The sequence below is a fragment of the Monopterus albus genome, unplaced genomic scaffold (assembly GCF_001952655.1).
Source record: "Monopterus albus unplaced genomic scaffold, M_albus_1.0 scaffold29.1, whole genome shotgun sequence".
Lineage (NCBI taxonomy): Eukaryota > Metazoa > Chordata > Actinopteri > Synbranchiformes > Synbranchidae > Monopterus > Monopterus albus.
Window position 1 is genome coordinate 2,967,647 of NW_018127909.1, and position 21,435 is coordinate 2,989,081.

At 40.3% G+C, this 21,435-nt stretch overlaps 2 protein-coding genes across 4 annotated transcripts in view; both read right to left on the minus strand.

The window, feature by feature from the left end:
• Window positions 1-2,597, minus strand: part of htt (huntingtin) — a 35,862-nt gene extending 33,265 nt beyond the window's left edge. The window contains 2 exon segments of the mRNA XM_020596076.1: window positions 231-314; window positions 2,207-2,597. Of these exon segments, the coding sequence (XP_020451732.1) occupies window positions 231-314; window positions 2,207-2,304 (182 nt within the window). The 5' untranslated portion in view covers window positions 2,305-2,597.
• Window positions 2,598-3,249: 652 nt separating this feature from the next.
• The window catches only part of grk4 (G protein-coupled receptor kinase 4), a 43,378-nt gene continuing 25,192 nt past the window's right edge, over window positions 3,250-21,435 (minus strand). For 2 of the 3 annotated variants that reach the window (XM_020596090.1, XM_020596092.1), the window contains exons 9-16: window positions 14,916-15,106; window positions 13,146-13,183; window positions 12,489-12,578; window positions 12,079-12,287; window positions 9,065-9,202; window positions 8,180-8,317; window positions 7,683-7,814; window positions 3,250-6,545 (exon numbers count right to left, since the gene is read on the minus strand). In XM_020596090.1, coding sequence (XP_020451746.1) covers window positions 6,489-6,545; window positions 7,683-7,814; window positions 8,180-8,317; window positions 9,065-9,202; window positions 12,079-12,287; window positions 12,489-12,578; window positions 13,146-13,183; window positions 14,916-15,106 — 993 coding nt within the window. In that variant the 3' untranslated portion in view covers window positions 3,250-6,488. Of the gene's footprint in view, window positions 6,546-7,636; window positions 7,815-8,179; window positions 8,318-9,064; window positions 9,203-12,078; window positions 12,288-12,488; window positions 12,579-13,145; window positions 13,184-14,915; window positions 15,107-21,435 lie in introns of all 3 variants that reach the window. The other variant, XM_020596091.1, reaches the window with a different exon arrangement.

Consider the following 21,435-nt stretch of genomic DNA (forward strand, 5'->3'; position numbering starts at 1 on the left):
CACACACGCACACATACATATATATATACACACACACACACACACACACAAACTTTTTTTTATAAAATAGGTATTGAAATAAGCATTGTTTAGGAATTGGCACTGAAGTCAATGTATCTGTATCGGTACTGAAAATTTTGGAATATACCCAGTCCTAGTTATCACACAGGTATTTCTAAGATTTAATTGAGAAAAAAAAAAAAGATGTGGGTTCAATTAACAAGGCCTACCTCAGAGACTGAGCCACAATGTTCTCACATATTGTCAAACAGTGAGTCACCCTGTCCTTCTTTGTGGTAGCCTGTTCCTTTTTCCTGTGAGAAAGGAAAGATGTAGAGCATAAGAAGTGACATAAGATAAGAGGCAGCAAAAGACCAGGAGAAAGAGAGGCAGAGTCCAAAGTAGCGCTTTACTGATGTGGCCTTTAATTAAATCTCTTGCCTTATGTACCAGAATGAATATAAGCAGTCAGTGCCACCCTATAAAGTAACACAACACTGCTAAAGTCTGCAGAAGTCAGCAAACATCCCCATGAGGGCATGAGAGGAATCACTGTGTACATTTAAACTCAAGATAAATATGGCAGTATTCTTGACTAAAAGGGAGAAATGTCCACTTCAAATGCTTTTAAGTTTCAAGATGCAGCATCACAAACCCTATCACTTTCTGTGGAACATACTGTTGAGTAAAGTTAATGAGGGGACATTATATACATGCATCTAAATAAGGATAATCACCTTTATTTGGCCAAGCATGTTACACAAGGAATTTGCTTCCAGTACAGAACCGAGGCAGCCATCTGTGGCACCAACTCAACCGATGGCTCTAACCATAGGGGGGCTCAACTTGGGGGTTCAGGGTCTTGCCCAAGGACACTTCAACATGTGGACTGCAGACATCGTGATTCGAACCCCCAACCCTCCGGATGGGAGATGACCGCTCTACCCACTGAACCACAGTCACCCACATGAAACATCTAACAAACAATCAACTGTATGATCATTTTGGAGGCCGCAGTTTATATTGCCATTGAACTATGTTTCTGTTATTTAGCCTAGCCTAAATCAATTAAATGGGTTGGGCAAAGTGTTTGAGTGAAGACTTTCTAAACACTATAGCCATTATACAAGTGCATGCTTGCCTAAAATCTTGCCTGACTTGATCACAATTTGCTGCAGTGTCTTGCCCCTATATGTCACACAGCAGCAAGGCAGTTGCAGTTTTGCTGCAACCATTGCTTTTCACCCGCTGCAAAAGCTCAATGTATGATGAGAGAGACCGGGCCTTCCACAAAGATCTTATTATTAGCTCACCACAGTTAAAAACAGTTTCAAGATCCAACTCTATCCAGGATAAAAACTTTCAGACTTACTTCAACTGTTGCCTGTTGATGTTCAAATACCAACACCTCTTAACCACTTAAGTGCTGAGGACAATCACACCAATAATGCATTTGTCATTCCCTCCATAGATATAACTTGACATACAGCATCTCCTAAACACGATTGAGAAGGCTGAATTATACAGATGGTTAGATGGTAGTACTATTACTACATGACATATCTGTATTCCCTGAGCAAGGGCATGACAGAACATGGTATGAAGCCCTAATCGCTACAGCACCTTTGCCTCCTTCATGGATCAGGATGGGGTGCGACTGACAGGCTTAAATCACCTTAGTCGGGTAGGCTCTCATGTTAACGCACCCCACTCATCGGCAAACGTGGCTGTACCATTTACATTTCTGTGCAATTTATTAGCTATGCAATCTTACGTTCAAACACAACTTGGTCAACTAAGAATGAGTTATCATATTATGTAGACAATGAACTTTTTAATTGGTCCCTTCTCCGGTGCGTGGGCTTCAATTAGAAGACGTCTCCTGCGTTAGCAGACGTTATCATTCAGCTAGTCTGATCCTAATAACCCGCTTATCATTATCTAACGCTCGGATAATGTTAATATAAAGGAAATGAGCCTCCTTACGCACTGGTGCAAACGCTGTCAAAATGTAGGTCTAAAACAGCAGACTGTTTAAACAACAGCATAGACTGTGGCTGTTAGTTTGCATGTTAGCGTAGCCAGCTAACTATTAGTCCGTGGTTACATGAACAGCAGTAGCGTTAGATAGCGAGCTGAGCTGCCTGGCTAACCTAGCGGCTGTTAGCCTTGCTGTGCAGTCACTGTTGGACACATATCCACTTACTGCCTCTGTACGAGCTCCTCGGCGGTTGGTGGTCCTTGTTGCTGCTGAAATGACTTCAAAGACTCAAAGGCCTTCATCAGTTTTTCCATGGTGGCCATTTTAGCAATCAACGGTAAGAAGGCTAGCTTGGCTAGCGACTATTTACTGTCTGAGCTAACTAGCACAGCAGGTACAAGTTAGCGCACGCACAGAGAGCAAACGGTGTGTAGTGTGACGAGAGTGCTAACACTGCTCGCAACAACTACCCCCGGCTCTCCACTTTATCCTCGTGCAAAATGTCTCTTATTGTTTCACAGTGTTATTCCCTAAAAACAAAACGCTGGTGGATAATCAGCCATCTCTACCGCAGCGTTACGTTCTCCCAACAAATCACATCAGGAAGTGGCACATGTGACAACTTCACAGACAGGAAAAGGGCGTTACATCAATGGCCAATCAGGCAGCGGTTTTAAGTTGAGTGACCTGACAAAGAACCAACGAATGGCCGTAAAAATTTTAATTTCTTTTGTTGCTGCTGTCACGAGACAACTGAGATCCAGATTGTAAAACAGATTTGTGCTCAACCAATATTGGTGTCTGGTTTGTGCACCAAGAATGATGAGTGGTATGCTGCATGTCCTAGAAACAGAATCAAAGAGAAAAACGCGCACAGGAATATAACTTTCTCAATTTAACATGCACATTTAAACTGTAGTTCATAATTCGGTGCACGTTAGATCCCAAGACTCGTGAGTATACGGAGTTAACTGGTTAAGGTTAGAGGATGAGGGTGGAGCCAGGTTAAAAATCATAAGACACCATCGGTTAGGGGTTGTAGTGAAGGTTAGGTTCACCCAATTTACAACGAAACTGACTTTACTTCCCTCCGAATCTACTCCCGATTCTTGAGAGCTAATGCTAATCTCTAGAATCTAACCTAACCCACCACCTCTGACTCAGCGGCAAGTGAATGGAGAAAAGTCCGGCTACTGACCTTAATAAAGGTGAAATGCCCAAAAATTTAATTATAACAAAACAAAAAGAGATGTGACACGAATAAGTCAAAACACTAGTATTTTATAGAAATGGCAGTGTATTATTTCATAATTACAAATGTCAGATATGGTACAACAACCAGTGATACAACTTGTACAAGAATTAACAATGACTGCAGTGGTTGAACAACATGACTGTACAGAAACAAACAAACAAACAAAAAATATAAAAAATAATGAAGTCCCAGGCCCAGTTTGAATACCACTAACGCATTTGTCATTCCTTGCTTAAAAAAAAATCACTTAACAGATAGATCTGGAGAGGGGAGTATGAACCCCTGGAATACTTGCACACTTGTATCCGTGATTATGCCAAAACTAGACTCGGGTGACAAAGAAGAACTGAGGATCTCTCACTTCTAAACATGATCCCAGGGCTTTGGGGGACTAATTCACCATCAGCACCTTGCAGAAAGGCAGGGGAGAAGGAATACTTGTAATGTATTCAAACTGGGCCAGCTAAGCTGGTCGCCTTGCCATTTATAAAGTTGTCCTCAAATACCAGTGAGATAATGTTGGCACTAGAAGGTCATCATTTACATATACAAGGAACTTGAAGTATTATAAACCAATACATGCTTGAGTATTAAACATATGTATTATTTTAAAACAGGCATTACAATGCACTTAGTGCGGACATTCAAAACTGTTGAGCTGTTTAAAGTTCCTTTATGTGAGGAATTTCTTTCAGAATGGACGGAAGAATAAAAAGGTTGAAAAAAGGCAGGATGAAATTGATAATTGGCACGTGTAATAAAGGCCGTCAGTCATTCTTCAGTGAATTCTTCGGACAGCAGAGCAATTTTGATTTACTTCAATGTTGCTTTTGGTATCATTGGGAAAAAATTAAATACACTTCCTATAGTCATTGTCAAAACCCATCAAAGTGCAATGAAACTAACAATTTCTTTACCGCTATACTGCATGGATGGTATAAGAGTAAAGTCTCTCCAACAATGACAGAGGCATGGGTGGCAAACAGTGAATGTGTTAGAGCTTAGTTATATCATGTTAGAAATACATCATTTACAAGGTTTTTGAGGCGGCAGAGCTTAAAGGCTAAAATCTACATGGGCAAGAGAAATCAGCTTCAAAATGTGCCTGAGAGCAACACAAAATAACAAAGACACTCAGAAACTCAAGTGACAACAAGCCAGCAACAGCTAGATACACACGTTAGATTCCTGATTCTGGTCATGGAATGTGCAAGAGGGGTTCAACATTTTAGAACAAGCCAACTTGCCAGATTGATTGGTTAGATGACTGTATGTGTACCACTTTAAGTATATGCCTCCTAGAATTATTAGACATTCATTCAAATCTGTGCATGTCTTGAATTATTATATCACAAAATGCAGTTTTTGTGGGTAAAATACAATCCAAATGAATTAATCTATTAGGTAACTAATTCTAATTCTGATTTACTTCAATGCATCAAATTGAAACAAAAGCTGCATTAGCGTACAGTGTAATATTGACACAAAACTAACATGTCCAGATTGGGTATTCACAGCATTAAAACAGGTGATGGGGAATAAACAGCAACAGCCTCAAGAGCAAAATGTCTTCAAATGCCTCTGAAATGCCAATGAATACTGATTCTAACATGTTTGGAAAATATTTGTTCATGATTGGTTAACTTGGAAGGAAACACTTCTTTAAAGATAAAAAGAAGTGCACAATAACTGTGGCTGGTTAAGTAGTTGAGTGTTCCTGTATACAGATGAAAATAACTCTGCAGGCAGAAGTTTAATCATGATTCCCCCATTTCCTTACTCTCCTCACAAATACAGTACATGGACCTGTCTCAAGCCATTCCTATGAGAGAACAACATACAGGATTCAAATGGAATAATTAAAGGTGGATGCTATTACAATTAACAAACTTCATCTTTATCACAAACACAGCTAAAGCCATTAAATCTTTCCATGGTGCTATCTACTGTATGATCATCGGGCACTGAGGCCAGTGCAGAAGCTAATAGCTGCTGACAGCTGAATCAATGGAAGTTAGGTTGAAGCAACAACAATTTCTTATTAAGATGAAGCCACTGTTAGTTGCAGGTCAGATCTGTTACAGTGCCATCATCTGTCCCTGTGTTCAAACTCATTCTCCAGTCAACCAGTTCTGGGCTTTGTGGTGTATGGCTAGCAAATTACTAAGAAAATTCAAGAGAAAGGATTTGGCCTTTGGACAAAAAAAATAAATAAATAAAAAGCCAGGCAGCACAATAAAAGCAGAAAAAAATAAAGAATAATAATCACCAAAAAATGTTCTGCCTGAGTGGATAATGCAACATATTTAGTTAACAGCTGTGCTCCCTAGGGTAACACAGTTGAATCTGAAATGAATGTTCTAAGCCAGTTGCAGCTCATGAGAACATTGGAGAAATCTAAGAATGTTAACTATCAGGCCTGGTGTCACTGAAAATGGGCTCCATAATATATCCTTTCTAATTTAGGATACTTAACATTGCACACACTGACTTAAAGACTGCCAGAGATAAAATAAATGCCATCTCTACTAGAACTGAACCAGTACAGGAACCTACTACACACCAGTCTGGTGCAACCTACCTAATTGGACTGCGGGAAGGACGTGGATTATCAAGATTCTGGACATTCAAAACCAAAATCAAAGGGGTAGGTGGACATCTGGGGAACATATGGTGAACTGTAAGCAGCATGGCATCAACACAGTAATATTAGCCTGCCCCCCACCCAAAAGAAAAACACATTTGGCTCTATACTCTTCATTCGGATCTACCTGAGCCTTGTAGGGTACAGAGGCTAAAGGTTAGTTTGGGATCTGATGCACTAACATCACGTTGGCAAAATCAAAGCCAAACATAAAGCACATATAAAAACAAAATGGCCTTATGCTACATTGAGAAAAATAAAAAGACTACTGGTACTGTGCTTATTAAAAAACTCCAATACACATATTCCATACTCATTCCAAAAGAAGATAAAAAGGAAATAAAAATGTAACGTATGCATTCAAGTGGTACTTTTATGGCTTTTTATACAATACAACCCTTAGTGAAAATATACATCTAGACATAAATTCAAGTACAAATGTACAAAATCTTTAAACTCATACTTTTTTCTTTAATTATAATACACTTTTAATACAGCTCATAAATACAGATCAACATTCACTGAGTTCCTAAGATTTGCGCTCGGCTGGAGTTTGTGGTGAAGTTCAGCGGCGAGAGGTGGAGGAGGAGGAGGGTGGAAGGAGTGGTTTAAATTCGTGAGGGCTCTTCAATCTCGTCATCACTGTAACCGCCCTTAAAACAGACCTGGAAGAACCAAAGTGAGGCTAGGTCACTAACATTAGCAGCTGTCATCACTACGTGGTCTCACAAGTGCAAGATGATGTCATATTCTCCAGAAACCCCAGTCTTGACTTAACCACATCACAGGTAGTATTGCTGTACCCAGCACTTAGACATGCCCTGTTGTAAATGAGCTCCAACCAGCTGTCTTGTGGCAAGTTAGAAGAAAGACATTAGACATGCAGCAAGGGTACATCAGCAAATACCGAATTAAGGTACGAATGGCTGGATCACAAAAAAAGAACGTGTTTCTTAAATGCACTACCACTACTTAAAAAGGAGTACTTTTGTGCTGATATGCTATGATAGATAACACTGTAATTGTCTATTTACTAAGAGTTGCCTTACCTTTGATAGATGTTCAATTTTAGTGTATTTTTCTGAGAATATCAGATAGAATATAACCTGCCCGCAGTCGCCTGCTCAGGCTGAATACTGTCCCAACATCCTCCACCAACAAGGTAGGGCAACCTGAGAAAACGCATCAAAAAGCGCTCACCGCTGTTCATGAGTACACTGTATAATCATTTAATTCCTAATTTAAGGTGAGTCAGATGAGCTTGTTGACATGTGATTAATTCACAGCTTCTCTCATCTGGATTTTGGCAGACGGACAGCGCGATCGCTGTTCAGAAAGACTAGAGTAAGAAACTATCAGCAAAAAGGTGTTAGAACCACTTCTCACCACTGACAACATTTTTTGGTTATGTGTTAATACATTTAAAATATTATTGACAAAGCTTAATATCAAGTCTTTCCATAACCACAAACCAGCTCTGTCAAGAAAAGATTTCTCATGTTTGAGCTTCTGCAGCAAAGCAACATAGTAACAACTACAAGAGAGAGAATATGCAAGAGGGTTACCAAGGAACTGAAAATTCCAGTTCAAGAAAAAGAGAAAGAAAGGCCTTATTCTAAACAACTCACTTGAAATAGAAACAATAACCAAAGATTCAAATTTCACAAGGGTTTATTAATAATCCTTCACAGGTTGAGTTTCGACTTGGCATGGGGGAAAAAAAAGGAAGAAAGGAAAGTAGGAAGGAAGGTAGTACCTTAGCCCCCACCCCCTCGGACAGTTGCCGAAGCACTAGCACTTGCCTCTCTTCTGAACAGGCGGTAGAAGAAGCCTCTCTTTGGTGGAGGGTTAGGTCGGTTCATGTCCAGGTCTGGGCACAGTGTCCCGTCTGTCTCATAGACGTTGATTTCTTTGAAGCACTCCATCTCAATCATCTACAGAGGACAAGAGGTTGAGTTACCTATCCTGATAACTTACAGTTCCACAATACACCTGTATGTCTGTGTAGTGCTGGGCACCATTTGTTTATAACACAGCAATGCGTTTCAGTGTCTGTCTTATTTGTACACACAGGATGTAATTGAGCATCTCCACATATCCACCTGACTAGCTCACAGGCAATGGCAAATTAACATTTAGAGGCATTCATACTGATTTATCCTTCTACATGACTCTTAATGGAATGTTGTTCCTTATTTATTCAGGTATTGTGATGTGACCATCAGTGCTGTACTGCGTTGTGTTTGACTGCTGTGGGACTGAATGATGACATCATCTCTGATGCCCATGCCTACAATACCTCATTCTGCCATGGGATGGAGACACTGCCTGTGACAAACTTATGGTAGAAGTCATCATCCGTGGGGTCAAGGTTTACACCTTTGACAGTGGAGAACTGCTCGATGTCCAGGACATCTTTACAGTACACTGCCCGAGGCTGACAGAGGAAAACAGAAATAGGGATAAACAGAAGGATAAAATACAGTGTGGCAAAGAGTTAGAACGACTGTGAAGAGTGTACTTATTCTGAATGAAGTGGGGGGAAATACTACACCTGAGAAATGTCAAACCAGATGAATAATTGCCTAACATACATAGTTTAACAGACCTGAGCACTCTTTACTGTTCAAGTTTTCTCAGTGTGACCCCACTGACCTAAATAACTAAAAATGGAAGCACAAATAACAATATCTAACATCTCAGGTCACTTTCCTCACTCAGCCTATACATGACACTAAAAATGGAAGGATTCCTTCTATCAACATCTTTGTTATCCCAGGCAAACAAAGGTCTATGAGTGAGAAGGTAGTAGTCTGTATTGCACTCCATAGTTGCACATCTTTACATTTGAGAGTTTCAGGACATAATGAACACAAAGCTACTATAAAGCGACACTGGAGGTGTTAGTGATGCTTGCTGTAAAATAGGTCAACTGTGCTTTAATTGTTATACAAAAGATGTTTTCCATTTTATTAGCCAGCCTGGGATTTCAAAAGATGACACTGAAATCACACGCCTGCCACCCTCACTGGCTACTCTGATAACAAGCTTATATACTGGTGTTTGTTTAGTTGTGACAATGGTATTTTGTGCATGCTGATTTGCAGCTAGCCGAGGTTTTAGGCAACAAGCCATGCGAGTGTGTGTGTGTGTGTGTGTGTGTGTGTGTGTGTGTAGCTCTTACATCAGGGCTGAAGGGAGGGTCTAGCATGTTGGCCTCCAGCCGTTTAAAGTTGATGTTTCTGAAGATAGGGTGCTGTTTGACCTCGATGGCCCCGCCACCCTGACAGCCCAATCGCTCCTTGGGGTCCTTGGCCAGGAGCTGACACGTAGCAGAAGAAAGGGGGGAAAAGAGACTAAATCTCTGTAACCATCTGAAAGTGTGTCCTTACACCGCAAGATTGTTCAAATTTCAAAAAAAAAAAAAAAAAACATCAGTGGCATTCGTTCTCTATTTAAGCCTGTTTATCAAAGAAGGGTTTCTGACAGTTTTAGGACTAATCCCTTGAGTTCAGTGTATACAACATAACACATGGACATAGTTTGTATGTAATCATCGTACCTTTGTGTATCTGACCCTGCATAATCCAATAAAACTGGTACAAATCCATACACTCAGGGGTTAATGCAAAGCCATTATGGACAGAATTAAAGAGTGTCTCAGTGAGAGCTCCTGGATAACATCATCTCCACGCCACCTACAGTACAGCAGGCTTATGAAGTGGATGAGTGCTGTTTAGTGGTTTGGCTACTAACGGACACTCTCACTGGGCCAGTGGTTACCCAAAGCTGATGGCTTTCACTATCAACAGACTGATGGCCTTTCACTTTTTCACCACATCTCTCTTTCGCTATCTAGTTCCCTTTTGTTTCACTTGTTCTTGGTCAACTCTTGCCCAGTTTACACCAGAGTTCAAAGCAGACTCACTCTCACTTTCTGCTCTTGAAAACTTGGATCACTTGTCTATTTTGGGCTGTAGTAATCCCCCCCCCCCCGCCACATTCTCTCCCCTTCTTTATCTTTCTTCCATTTCTTACTGAAACCTTTCTTCTCCCCGCCCCCCTCCTCTCCCCAGGGAATCTTTGAATTTGATGAACCTAGGTCAGAATGTTCCACCGCGTCACACAAACTGTCTCATCCCCCCCTGCTTGCAAACAGAAAGGCCCACAGGCTCCCTCTTAGAGAGCAGAACAGCGATATCATGAAGGGCAGAGGAGGTTGTAGTCAAGTTGTAATACACTATTAATCTCCTTAAACTTACACTCATCAAAACAGTTCTATACTCAGTGGGTGAAATGACTATGTAATTTGTCATTATGGCTCTTCTAAATGTCTGATTCCTTGTGAATAAGACTTATCTTATTCTTTGGATTTTATGTTGTTAGCAGAGGCCTGGGTGACAGTTGGTGATCTCAGTCCTTTTTTAAAACTCCTCCCACCAAACTGTCCTTTTTTAAGTTCTTCACAGATCCTGGATAAAGGTGGTGGTATTGCCACCATTTTTAATAACTGTTTTAGTTGTCAACAAATCACAGTGGATTCTTATTGTAGTTTTGAGTTGCAGCTATTTGTTTTAAAGATTAATTATCCTGTTCTGTGTGGAGTCATTTATCATCCACCTATCTGATATCTTGCTCAAATATGATCAAGTTTTAATCTGTAGAGATTTTAATATTCATGTTTGTTGTCCTGCTGACTCAACTGGAAATGATTTTAAGGACCTTATTGGTTCTTTTACTTTTTCTCAATGGATAAGTGACCCTACACATATTCAAGGACTTACCCTTTGGTCTCACAATTCCTATTAAGGAAGTTATGGATTATGGGATTTCTGATCATCTGCCCATTTTATTTGATGTGGTGGTATGGCATCCCATTCCTACTACGCCAAGTTGGCCTACACGATGTTGCTATGCTATTAACTCCAATACACCACCAGTATTTTCTGCTGCTTTTAAGGAGATTCAGTTTTCTACCCAGTTGTTACTACACAATAACACCTTTGCAGATGGGTTATGGTCTCTATTTAGTTCCATGTGTACCGACATTTTAGATTCTTGTGCCCCACCTGTTCCTATGAAAGGTAAAACAAGTTATGAGCCTTGGCTTAATGAAGATAGCCAAGTCCTCAGACATGCATGTAGGAGGATTTTTATAAATAAAATTGTTTTGATTGATCCTCAAATTGGCCTTCCTACTATGGATCTATCTGCTGTTTCATCATGGTTGACTATTTTTGAACAGTTTATTCCAGTTACATTAGTCCAACCTTCAAATGTGGTTTGTAGTACTAGACCTGTTTAAGGATGTCTTTGAGACAATTGGCCGAACTAGTTTGACAGTTGTTAATAGCTCTAAATCTTGGCTCTGCTCCCTTAGTTTTTAAAAATGCTGTGATTCAACCCATTTTGAAAAAAACAAACTGGATACCTCTGTCTTGTCCAACTTTAGACTAATCTTGAAACTACCATTTTTATCTAAAGTTCTTGAAAAAAAAAAAAAACAATTTTATGGTAATAGCCATTTTTAGATGAAAACTGTATCTTTGAAAAATTTCAATCTGGTTTTAGGTCTCATCACAGTACAGAGTCGGGACTGCCAAGAGTCTCCAGTGATATCTTGCTAACAGTGGATGAGGGGGATTGCTGTGATCTTAGTCCTTTTGCATCTCTCAACAGTCTTTGATACTCCGAATCATGATATTCTGTTACATAGACTTGAGCACCATGTTGGTATCCATGATACTGTTTTGAAATGGTCTAAGTCATATTTGTCAAATAGGGGTAGTTTGAGAAACATCTTGAAAAACTAGGAAAATATACTGTATGTACTTTGGGATGAAATACAGTCAGTTAAACAGCTGTGACTTCTGCTTTTCTTGTTTCACTGCGTTGCCTGAGTACGTGGCAGGTAAAAAAATGTTCTCCCCTACTAAGGACATGGCTACTTACATTAATAAAAACATTCACTATGTGACACAAACCTGCTCAGGAAATTCATCAAGAAAGATTCTTGCATACAGAACTAATGTGGTTTGAGCATTTATTTTTCTTCCTATCCTTGCAGTCACCTCCTTCCCTGTCCTCACTAGCCACTAGTCTCAAAGAATGTTCTTCACATGCTCTCCCCCCCGTGCCCTTTTTCTGCCCCAGTCCTAATCCCACAATCATCTGTCACATCCATCTCTTCACTCTCACCTGTCTGCAGATGTCCTTTGCCTCCTCAGAAAACTTATCAGAGTACTCTTCCTGGTCCTCCCGCACTCGTCTGTCCACCTCCTCCCGCTTGACACGTTCCTTGCGCTTGCGAAAGGGCGACTGGCCCTGGATCATCTCAAAGATCAGGCAGCCCAGCCCCCACCAGTCCGGGCTGAAGGAGTAGCTCTCGTTCTGGATCACCTCAGGAGCTGAGAGAGGGAAAAGTGAGCAGATTTAAGACTGAGAGCATTAAGCAGTCTAATGTAAGGAAGATGGCAATGAGGAAATGTTGAACTAAAACTAAAAGGGGGCAGAAGGGGGATCAGACAGTAGTTTAACCAACATCTATTGACTTTTAGCAGAGTTTTTCTTTTCTTTAAATGTCAAATGTTATTGTATCAGATTCTTACCCATGTATCCAACAGTACCCACTCTCCCTCGTATCGTCTCTCCTTCAGGAATTTGAACAGCAAGGCCCAGGTCTGAAATGCGGATGTGTCCTATACAAGAGGCAGAAATTAATGACCTTACTGAGATCATGTTGAACGCACAAATTCTGCTAAAATTGTACACTGTGTTTCAGAGACTCATAGAAAAACATTTTTATTTCCTATATATAGTAGCAAGTAGAGCAAAGGTCAAAGTGTCCATAGTGTCCTGACAATACTCCAGTTATACTGAAATTATCTTTTAGGATAGAAGTGGGAGAGAAAGAGAGGAAAAAAAGAAGGAGCTAACGAGAGAGACGGAGGACATTCATCTATTTCAAGATAAGACCAGGTAACAGAGAAAAGCTGATACAGGAGGATGACTCAGAGGAGAGAGCGTGATGTCTTTCTGTGACTTTTCAGCATATGAGAGACAGGGAGACATTCTGCTGTTGTGCTTGTATGCTAAAAAGTGAGCCGCTTACAAATTGCTCTCTTTATGTATTTTTAAGAATATTATGAAGTGTGGTGTTACATCACATACACAGCAGAAAACAAATAATCTCTAACCAACAAGTGTGGCTACATCTTAACCCACACTGGTCCGAGCTGAATAATAAGAAGAAATAACAGACGTACCGCGATCATCCAGAAGGATGTTTTCAGGTTTCAAATCTCTGCAAAAGAAACACACACACATATTAGGGAGTCACCCACTGATACTGTGCTTGTTTAAAAGACAGGCTGTATTTTTGAGAGCAAGGATATAACAATAAAATCCTGGATAAATATTTGTCTTCTTTATTAGCTTGTCATTTTGTTGACATTTCATTCTCTTTTTTTGCCTGTGTGCTTCTGTCCTGGAGCTTCTACAGCCTTTCGTGCAGATTAACAGATGGCTTATATCTTTATTTGCAAACCACTGTACTGAGTTATATTCCTGGCTTCAACGGTGTTGCAACAAAATGGATGTCTCTGAATTTCAGGCTTGTAAAATCAAAATCCCATCTCAAAAGTCATTTATACTGTACGCTAAGGCCTCTTACTTACCATTTTTAAATAACATGCCACTTCAAGTCAAACCACTGACTTGCCTAACATTCTAAGAAATGCACTTTTATTATCAACATGTGAAAACTAGGGCACTAATGTCAGCCTTAAACACACTGCTAACTGCAATGTCTACACAGCAGAGATCGAGGAACGCTATTTGTGTGACTACACTGTGTGTGGGTGCATGTGTCCTCTGAGAACATCAGTGTTTATATTTGCATTACTCCTAGAACCCACCGAGTGTGACAGGTGCACTACACCTCAGTGAAATCAGTATGCCAATAATCCGGTCACACTTCATCATCTAGGATTTTGTATCTGCACTCATCGCAGTCTTACAGGATGGCAAACACTCTTATGAAATATATCTCCTATTAATACTAGAGCTCGGACAAGTAGCTGGACATACAATTAGTTTATGGTTTAGTTTAGCCCTCTTTATTGGTGAGATTCATCTATTATGCCTTTGTGCTAAAGGTATTCAACCCATTTAGTGCTGTACTTCCAGCAAATTAGGGGACTTCTGAGAGACGATCAAAACAGTCACAATTAATGCATTTATGGGAGATATTCTGTCTTCTCTAGTATCAGTAGTATCAGTCGAAATTCAAATCTAACTATAATTACCGCTTTGCAGTTCTGTGCTTCCACCAGCCAAATTCATAAGAATGAGACAGATGTGAAGTCACTGACCTTGACCTTTGACCACCAAAGTCTAATCAGTTCATTCTTGTGTCCAAGTGGACATTTGTGCTAAATTTGAAGGTTGAAGAATGGGCTGGACGAACGTACAAACATACAACCTGAAAACTTAATGCCTCCAGCCATAGCTTTTGCTGGCATGGAGGCATAAAAACACTGGATCCCACATTTCTCACAATCTTTCATAAGACCCTCCCTACCTGGTAAAAACACATCTTTCCACCTCCACAGCCAGTTTCTAACATAGACTAACATAACCCTGATGACATCATCATCGTTATTTTCTCAGTCTTAAGAAAGCTCCCTCAGAGCCACAAAAGAATAATACAACAGTTCTCACGGGCTGAGTAGGACAAATACATTGAACTTACTGTGTAAAATTGGTGGAGTGCCCCTTTAGATTCTCTTGCACAAAAACAAGTTACATAATGTGGTTCTGGGACTGTAAACTTCACAGAATTATTCCTGGGAGACAGATCCTCAAAATACCCCTGAAAGGTTTTCCTACTGCCTCTATGCATAACACTGTTTGGAGATGGTGAAGTTTCTTTCAAACAGAAATTGAAAAATGAAAAAAAAACAAAAACTTAGTCATAGTTTTTGACTTCATTTCCCATCAACGCCTGCCCCAAACCACTGTTCATGTGATCTAACCTGTAGACTATCCTCTCACGGTGCAGGTCCTCAAGGCCACAGCAGATCTCAGCAGCGTAAAAGATGGCCCTCTGCTCATCAAAGCCGGAGTTGCCCATGTTGTAGATGTGGAACTTTAAGTCACCGCCGTTCATTATGGTCAATACCAGGCACAGCGCATCCTTGGTCTCATAGGCATATGCTAGACTAACCTGGAGAAGAAAGCAAATTTGGGGACGTGGGAATGAGGGAGGTGAGGGACCAGACAAGAAGAAGGGGGGCAGGAGTAAGCGTAAGGAGCAGTGGTAAGAGACAGGGCAGATAGTATAATTGTTTCACTTGGTTTGTTTAATGAACAAAGCAATCATCCATTATCCCACATGGAATGTCAAAGATACACAAAAACAAAGACACATCTATCATACATGGAAAACCAAAAGCTGCTTCACTACTCCTCGCTCTGCTACCTCATGTCATGTCTCTCTAATCCCGCCATCCATCTCTCTTTTCTCCCTGCATTCCCACTAGCCTTCCCCTCTGTCCCCTCCTCCTTCCATTCCCCCCCTGCGGGTCAGTAACACGCAGGGTACAGTATATTGTGTGTGCGTATATATGCTTTTGTGTACAAGCAGGATGTTGCTGCCTTCAGAAGAATTCCCATCTGCTATGGAGTATGTAGTCAGATCACAAGAGGGGATGGGAAAATTCTTTCAGGCCAAGTAACAGTCAACATCTGGACACACCTTCTCATTCAGTGACTTTCCTACTTTGAAGGTTGATACTGAGCACATCAAAAGTATTAGTAAATACATTACATAAAGAATTATGTGATAAGCAAAAAACGTGCTTAGGAAATATGCTTTTAATTTTAGGTCTTTCAAACCAGCCACAGTTTGCTTTGATTACAGTTTTACACACTTGGCATTTTCTCCACCAGCTTCATGAAGAATGGTTTTCTAACAGTCCTGAAGGAGTTCCCACATATGCTGAGCACTTGTTGGCTGCTTTTCCTTCATTCTGCACTCCAGCTCTTCCAAAACAATCTCACTTGGGTTTAGGTCAAGTGACTGTGGAGGCCAAGTCACATATTGCAGCACTCAATCACTCGTCTTCTTGTTCAAATAGCCCTTACATAACCAACAGGGAGGTGTGTTTTGGCTCACTGCCTTGCAGAAAAATAGGTGATCGTCCCCCTAAGCTCAAACAGGATGGGATGGTGCGTCTCTGCAGAATGCTGTGGTAGCCATGCTGATTGTGTGCCCTGAATTCTGAATAACTCTCCTACAGTGTCACCAGCAAAGCCTCCTCCTCCTCTTCTGTGCTTCACGGTAATGACCAGACATGCAGGTACCATTTGTTTATTCCTCTGCATTTCACAAAGACATGACAGTTGGAACCCAAAATCTTGCATTTGGACTCATGAGACCAGAGGTCATATTTCCACTGGTTTGTCCCATTTCTAGCACTGGTCCAAGCAGTTCTTTTCTTCTTACTGGTCTCCCTCAGTGATGGTTTCTTTGAAGCACTTCAACCATGAAGGCCTGATTCACGTAGTCGCCGCTGAACAGTTGATGCTGAGATGTGTCTGTAGCTTGAAATCTGGAAAGCAATGATGTGGACTCTAACCTGAGGTGCACTAAACTGGCAATTCCTGACGCTGGTAATGCTTTTTCTAAAATTTAATCTTTACAGTAGATGAATCCCAATTCCTTTATTTTATCATTCCTCGGTCCTAGATCCTCACTTGACCCAGAACTCGTGAGAGCCCACCATAATGAAGGACGTCCCAAAGCTCTCATTTCTGCTCTGATGACCGTGGAGCAAGGAATGAAGTGGCTGACTGGAAGGCCGGGGATACACAGGTGCACCCTTCATGGGAGTCTTTTATGGATTGACACGCCCTTTTATTGGAAATCAGTTTGTGATTGGGAGATTCACATGAAGGATCAGAGGAAAGGATGTCTTGTGTCAGTTAAAATGTATTTCCTTGTTCCTCTCTCGATGCAGTTTGCAATTAGGGGAACTGGGATTCACTTTCTATCTCTTTTGCAAGAGAGGCACATAATAACATACTTCATACATATAAGTCTCGCAGTACATAATAGAGTATAGTCTGTGAAATATAATAAGACCTAATCATTTAAAAGAGTAACATTTACATTGCTCCTGAACTATTTCTTTTATATGATGTTTCAAAATCATATGTGGGAGTAATGTTTTCAGCTTCAGTTCAGCTTCTCTTGTAAATTTTTCCAACCCTAAGGTGTGTAAAATAAAAATGCAGTTTTTCCAAACTCTCAGTGGTATACACAGTGTTGCCAAATATTTTCAATGGAAAGCAGCTAAAGCCTCCTGGAAAAGTCTCTAAATGTTGTGATGACATCACACACTAATATGCATACTGGTAACGTCATTATGTCATGTTTGCAAAGCAATACATCCATGAAATGGGTGTGCTGTCAGTCAGAATGAAACCAACTATGTGCATATTTCCAAAAGAACTATGTGCACACTGTTTCTACTATTGTTCATTCATAGATTAAAATATTATCACAATTAGCAAACTAAACAGAAGTAATGGTAACTGTAATATAACAATTGAAGTTGACAACCTGTAAATTTAATAATGCCAATATGAAAGGGTAAGCTGGTATGGAAGAATGAAACAAAAGCAATTCACCCTAATGATATAAAGAGATAGGCTAACTTTTTACATGCATGAACTTTGTGACTATTTCTGTCACCTGTTGCCTTACTATGAGAAAAATGTCATTGAGGATGAAACACTGGGAACTCTGGCATTTCACAAAAATACCCAGGATGTGCAGGATAGCTTCAAAGATAAAAAGATACATGTGGAGTGTACATCTGAATTTTAGTGAGGTCCATCCAGTTAACCTATATAAATCACAATGACGACTTCTTGTTACAGCATTTAAAATAAAACGTAGGGAGGACTGGCAGACATGGTCCTGTCTTAAAGAAATGGACTCTACATACTGTAGTTGAGCGGTTCTTGACATAATATGGATTTCTGCAGTAGCTGAATAGGACTAGCTGCTGTACACCAACACTGCCTCAGCACGACAGAAATGATGGTCTCAGATGCATTAAGAAAGCAAGAAATTCCACCAGTTCATTTTGACCAGGCACAGCTGTTAAGTGGGAACCATTACAGATGACCACCTCATGAAACTGATTAGGATGTAGCCAACAGTGTGCAAAGCTGTTTCTGAGGCAAAGTGGCCTGTCAAAGGTTTGGACACCGCCTCTGAACAGGCGGTGTCCAAACCTTTGACTGGTGCTGTACATGCTGTGTGTAAACGAATGCACAAATATGCACTACAAGACAAAGGAGGTGAATCACAACAGCCGATCTGCCCCCCAGGAGCTTAATCTTCCCAGGTAATGGACAGGGCAATAAGTCAACACTGGTCCTGTTCACTTGTTCTCTGATCAGATATTTTTTTTAATAACTCCATGTGTAATTACATGATCCAATAAAAACCTTTAAAATGACAATTTTGTTAGGCAAAGTTCTTGTATAGCAACAATATTAAACAAAAAAAATCTGACTGAAAGGGAAAAAAGTATTTCCATCCTTTAACAACTTTATCATATTGGTATCAGTATCAAACCATTTCATATGACAGCCAGCCAAAGCTCCATCACAGCAAGGGAGCTCGACCTCAGGCTCACCTGGAGGAGACTGTGGAGCAGGCTGACCTTACGTCTCATATACCACACCCACACACTGAATATGTGGAGGGATTTTTGGTTAAAACATCATGTAAGCTAACAGGATGTATTGACTAATAGTATGCACTGATCAAAAAGGTAAAGAAGAATAGCGAGAGAGAGAGAGAAATGAGGGGATTCAGAGAGCACTTGACTCTTCTCCTTGCTACTGCTGTTTGGTCAGTGTTGCTAGGCAACAGAGCTGCTCTCGTAGGTAGATGAAGAGTCATCAGTTCTGCTTGCAGCACCGAGAACGCACACACACAGCATCATGTGCCAATCCCAGGTGACAAGAGCTTTAAGTCTGAGGTTCTGTAACAAGCCCACTCCAACCACTGTGTGTGTGTTTGTGTGTGTGTGAACACGCATGCATGCCCATACACATGCTTCTCCTGTGACTCACTCAAAACAAGCATGCACAACATAGCTCACACTGCATCAAAACCCGACTAATCCAACACATAGTACAATTCTAAACAACCATTAGCTTGGAATGGAGAACATGGAGAGGCTTTCACGTCCCTCTCTGCTCTGTTACAGCTCAGGATGCTGCATCACAGGCTGTGCAGATAAATAGTCGCATTGTGTTTGACGGTGTACACATTACAAAGTACACATTTCACACAGGCCAGAAATTATCCCTCCAATCACTCTTCAACAAGTTCCAATAATGTTAAACAATAATGTTTTTGTCTTTGGAACAATCATTTTTAGAAAAGCAAAGCACTGAGCCAAAGTTAAGTTTTCCTTTCCAGCCTGAGCACTTTTTGTGCATATAGTTATACAAAATTGGAAGAGAAGCACACATCCCTAGTTTTCCAACTGGATTTAACAACATGGTTAGTTAAGCAGGATACAAATTCAATATCCATTAAAAAAAAGTGCTGAGAATAAAGAAACAGGCACACTGTATCACAGGTAGATATAGCTAGACCTGTAAAGTGACACATACCAACTCTTGCTGCTCACTTGTGGTGAGTTTTGACAGATACAACCTTACATTTAGTGAATATCACATACAAATGACTGAACTATTCCTGCAATGTGTCACATGTTAATGAACTGTGACTTGTAAATATCTGCCTTTCAGTACTTTGGTGCAGCATGGAAGAAATGAAAAGCTACAGTGACTCCCTAAAAAAGCTTAGCATTGCCAAAAACCACTGCTTACTCATGATTAGCGCCCAATTTCTAGAAATCCTCCATAGGAAAATCAGCCAAGGGCAAAGCCATGGTTAGGAGTCTGAGGCAGTACAGTGGCAGGGTAATGCTTTTTTGTTTTGTTTCGTTTGACTTTCTTCTACATTCAGTTGCTCTACTGAAATGTAATTTGTAATTCAATTTTTCATCAAAATTCATCGACAGGTTATGAGACAGCACATGCACCAAAGTCTTTCCCTGGTATTCATGAAGTTACAAAACACAGTGCTAATGGCCTTTGTCCCAGTTGTTTAGTTTGGATGGACAACCAGGAGGAGCAGCTTGAATAGCGTTTCCTATTGTGAAATTCTTTGCTCCTTAGATTAGTGCTTCCTCAGAACAGCCTTTGAAATTTAACAGCGAATTTTATTCACAGGTTACTGCTGTAACACACAGTGTTCATGACTACAGATGTATAGTGAAGCTGTAAGGGCACTGGAGATACTTAAATGAAACTAGATTAAGAGATAAGGTCGGTCATTTTCTGTATCATTCTCAACAATCCCCATACAAAAACAAACCAACAATAACTTGCCTGTACTCATGGTTAATGTTTGTCTGTCTCCAGCCTGGATCTCTATGCTAGCTCTCTGCTCTGTTTACAATCCACTAGCTCCTAATGCTTTCATGGAGATCTCACGTATGCACAGTTCAAATGCTGTAAAAACTGATGGCTGGAGCTTTGGGGGCAACATTTTTAACTAATATGCGGCTCTGGTGTTTCATAATAAAAAAACATGCCGTGCAGTGCAACAGTGTGTTTCACTGATGTTTTTTTTAAATCAGTACTGAACAACAACAATGAAGGTCTAATGCATAGTTGAATAAGCTAATCTAGGCTGGAGACTGACAGACATTAACCATGAGTAGGCAATTCATTGTTGGATTTAGTGTCTGTATGACCAATGTTGAAAATATTATTTATATATAAAATGGCCAGCTTTATCCTTTAGCTGTGACAAATATAAACACTTTAAAGCAATAATCTTTATCATGTGCTTGGTTCGCTTTTCAGCACACCATGTAGAGTTGACAACAAAACATTTAATTCTGGACATGCAGTGGCACCAAGTTAAATAGGAAAGAAAAAAGTCTACATGTATATGTGCATGTTATTTTTCCTCACAATTTATGGCATGCACCTGTCAAAAAGTACACAGATATCAGGAACATGTTAAAACCTCATTAAAAAAAAACTGTATGACGGCAAAGCACATTCCAATCAAATTTAAGAAAACATTCATGATTGATTAAAAGTTCACAGTATACTCCAAAAAAAATCTAATGCGGCATGTTTGCACAGGCAAAACATCAGGTTTGATACAAAAATGAAGCAGTGGATTTGGCCTCAATTGCAAGTTACACCTGCAATCGGTCAATAATGTAATATGATTCCACCCCCCCCAACCCCCTTTTTTTACAGATCTATCCCATCAGGCCTCTTTCCACTGCAATGCACAGGCTTTGTCACCTGGCACAGACAGCATTAAATCAACAACTCGAGTCACAGCGACAGTCTTAAACAGCTGATCGACAGCCTTTGCAAACATGCCATACAATTTAATTTGCAGGATCCTGGAGCCATAACAAACACTGCTCTCAG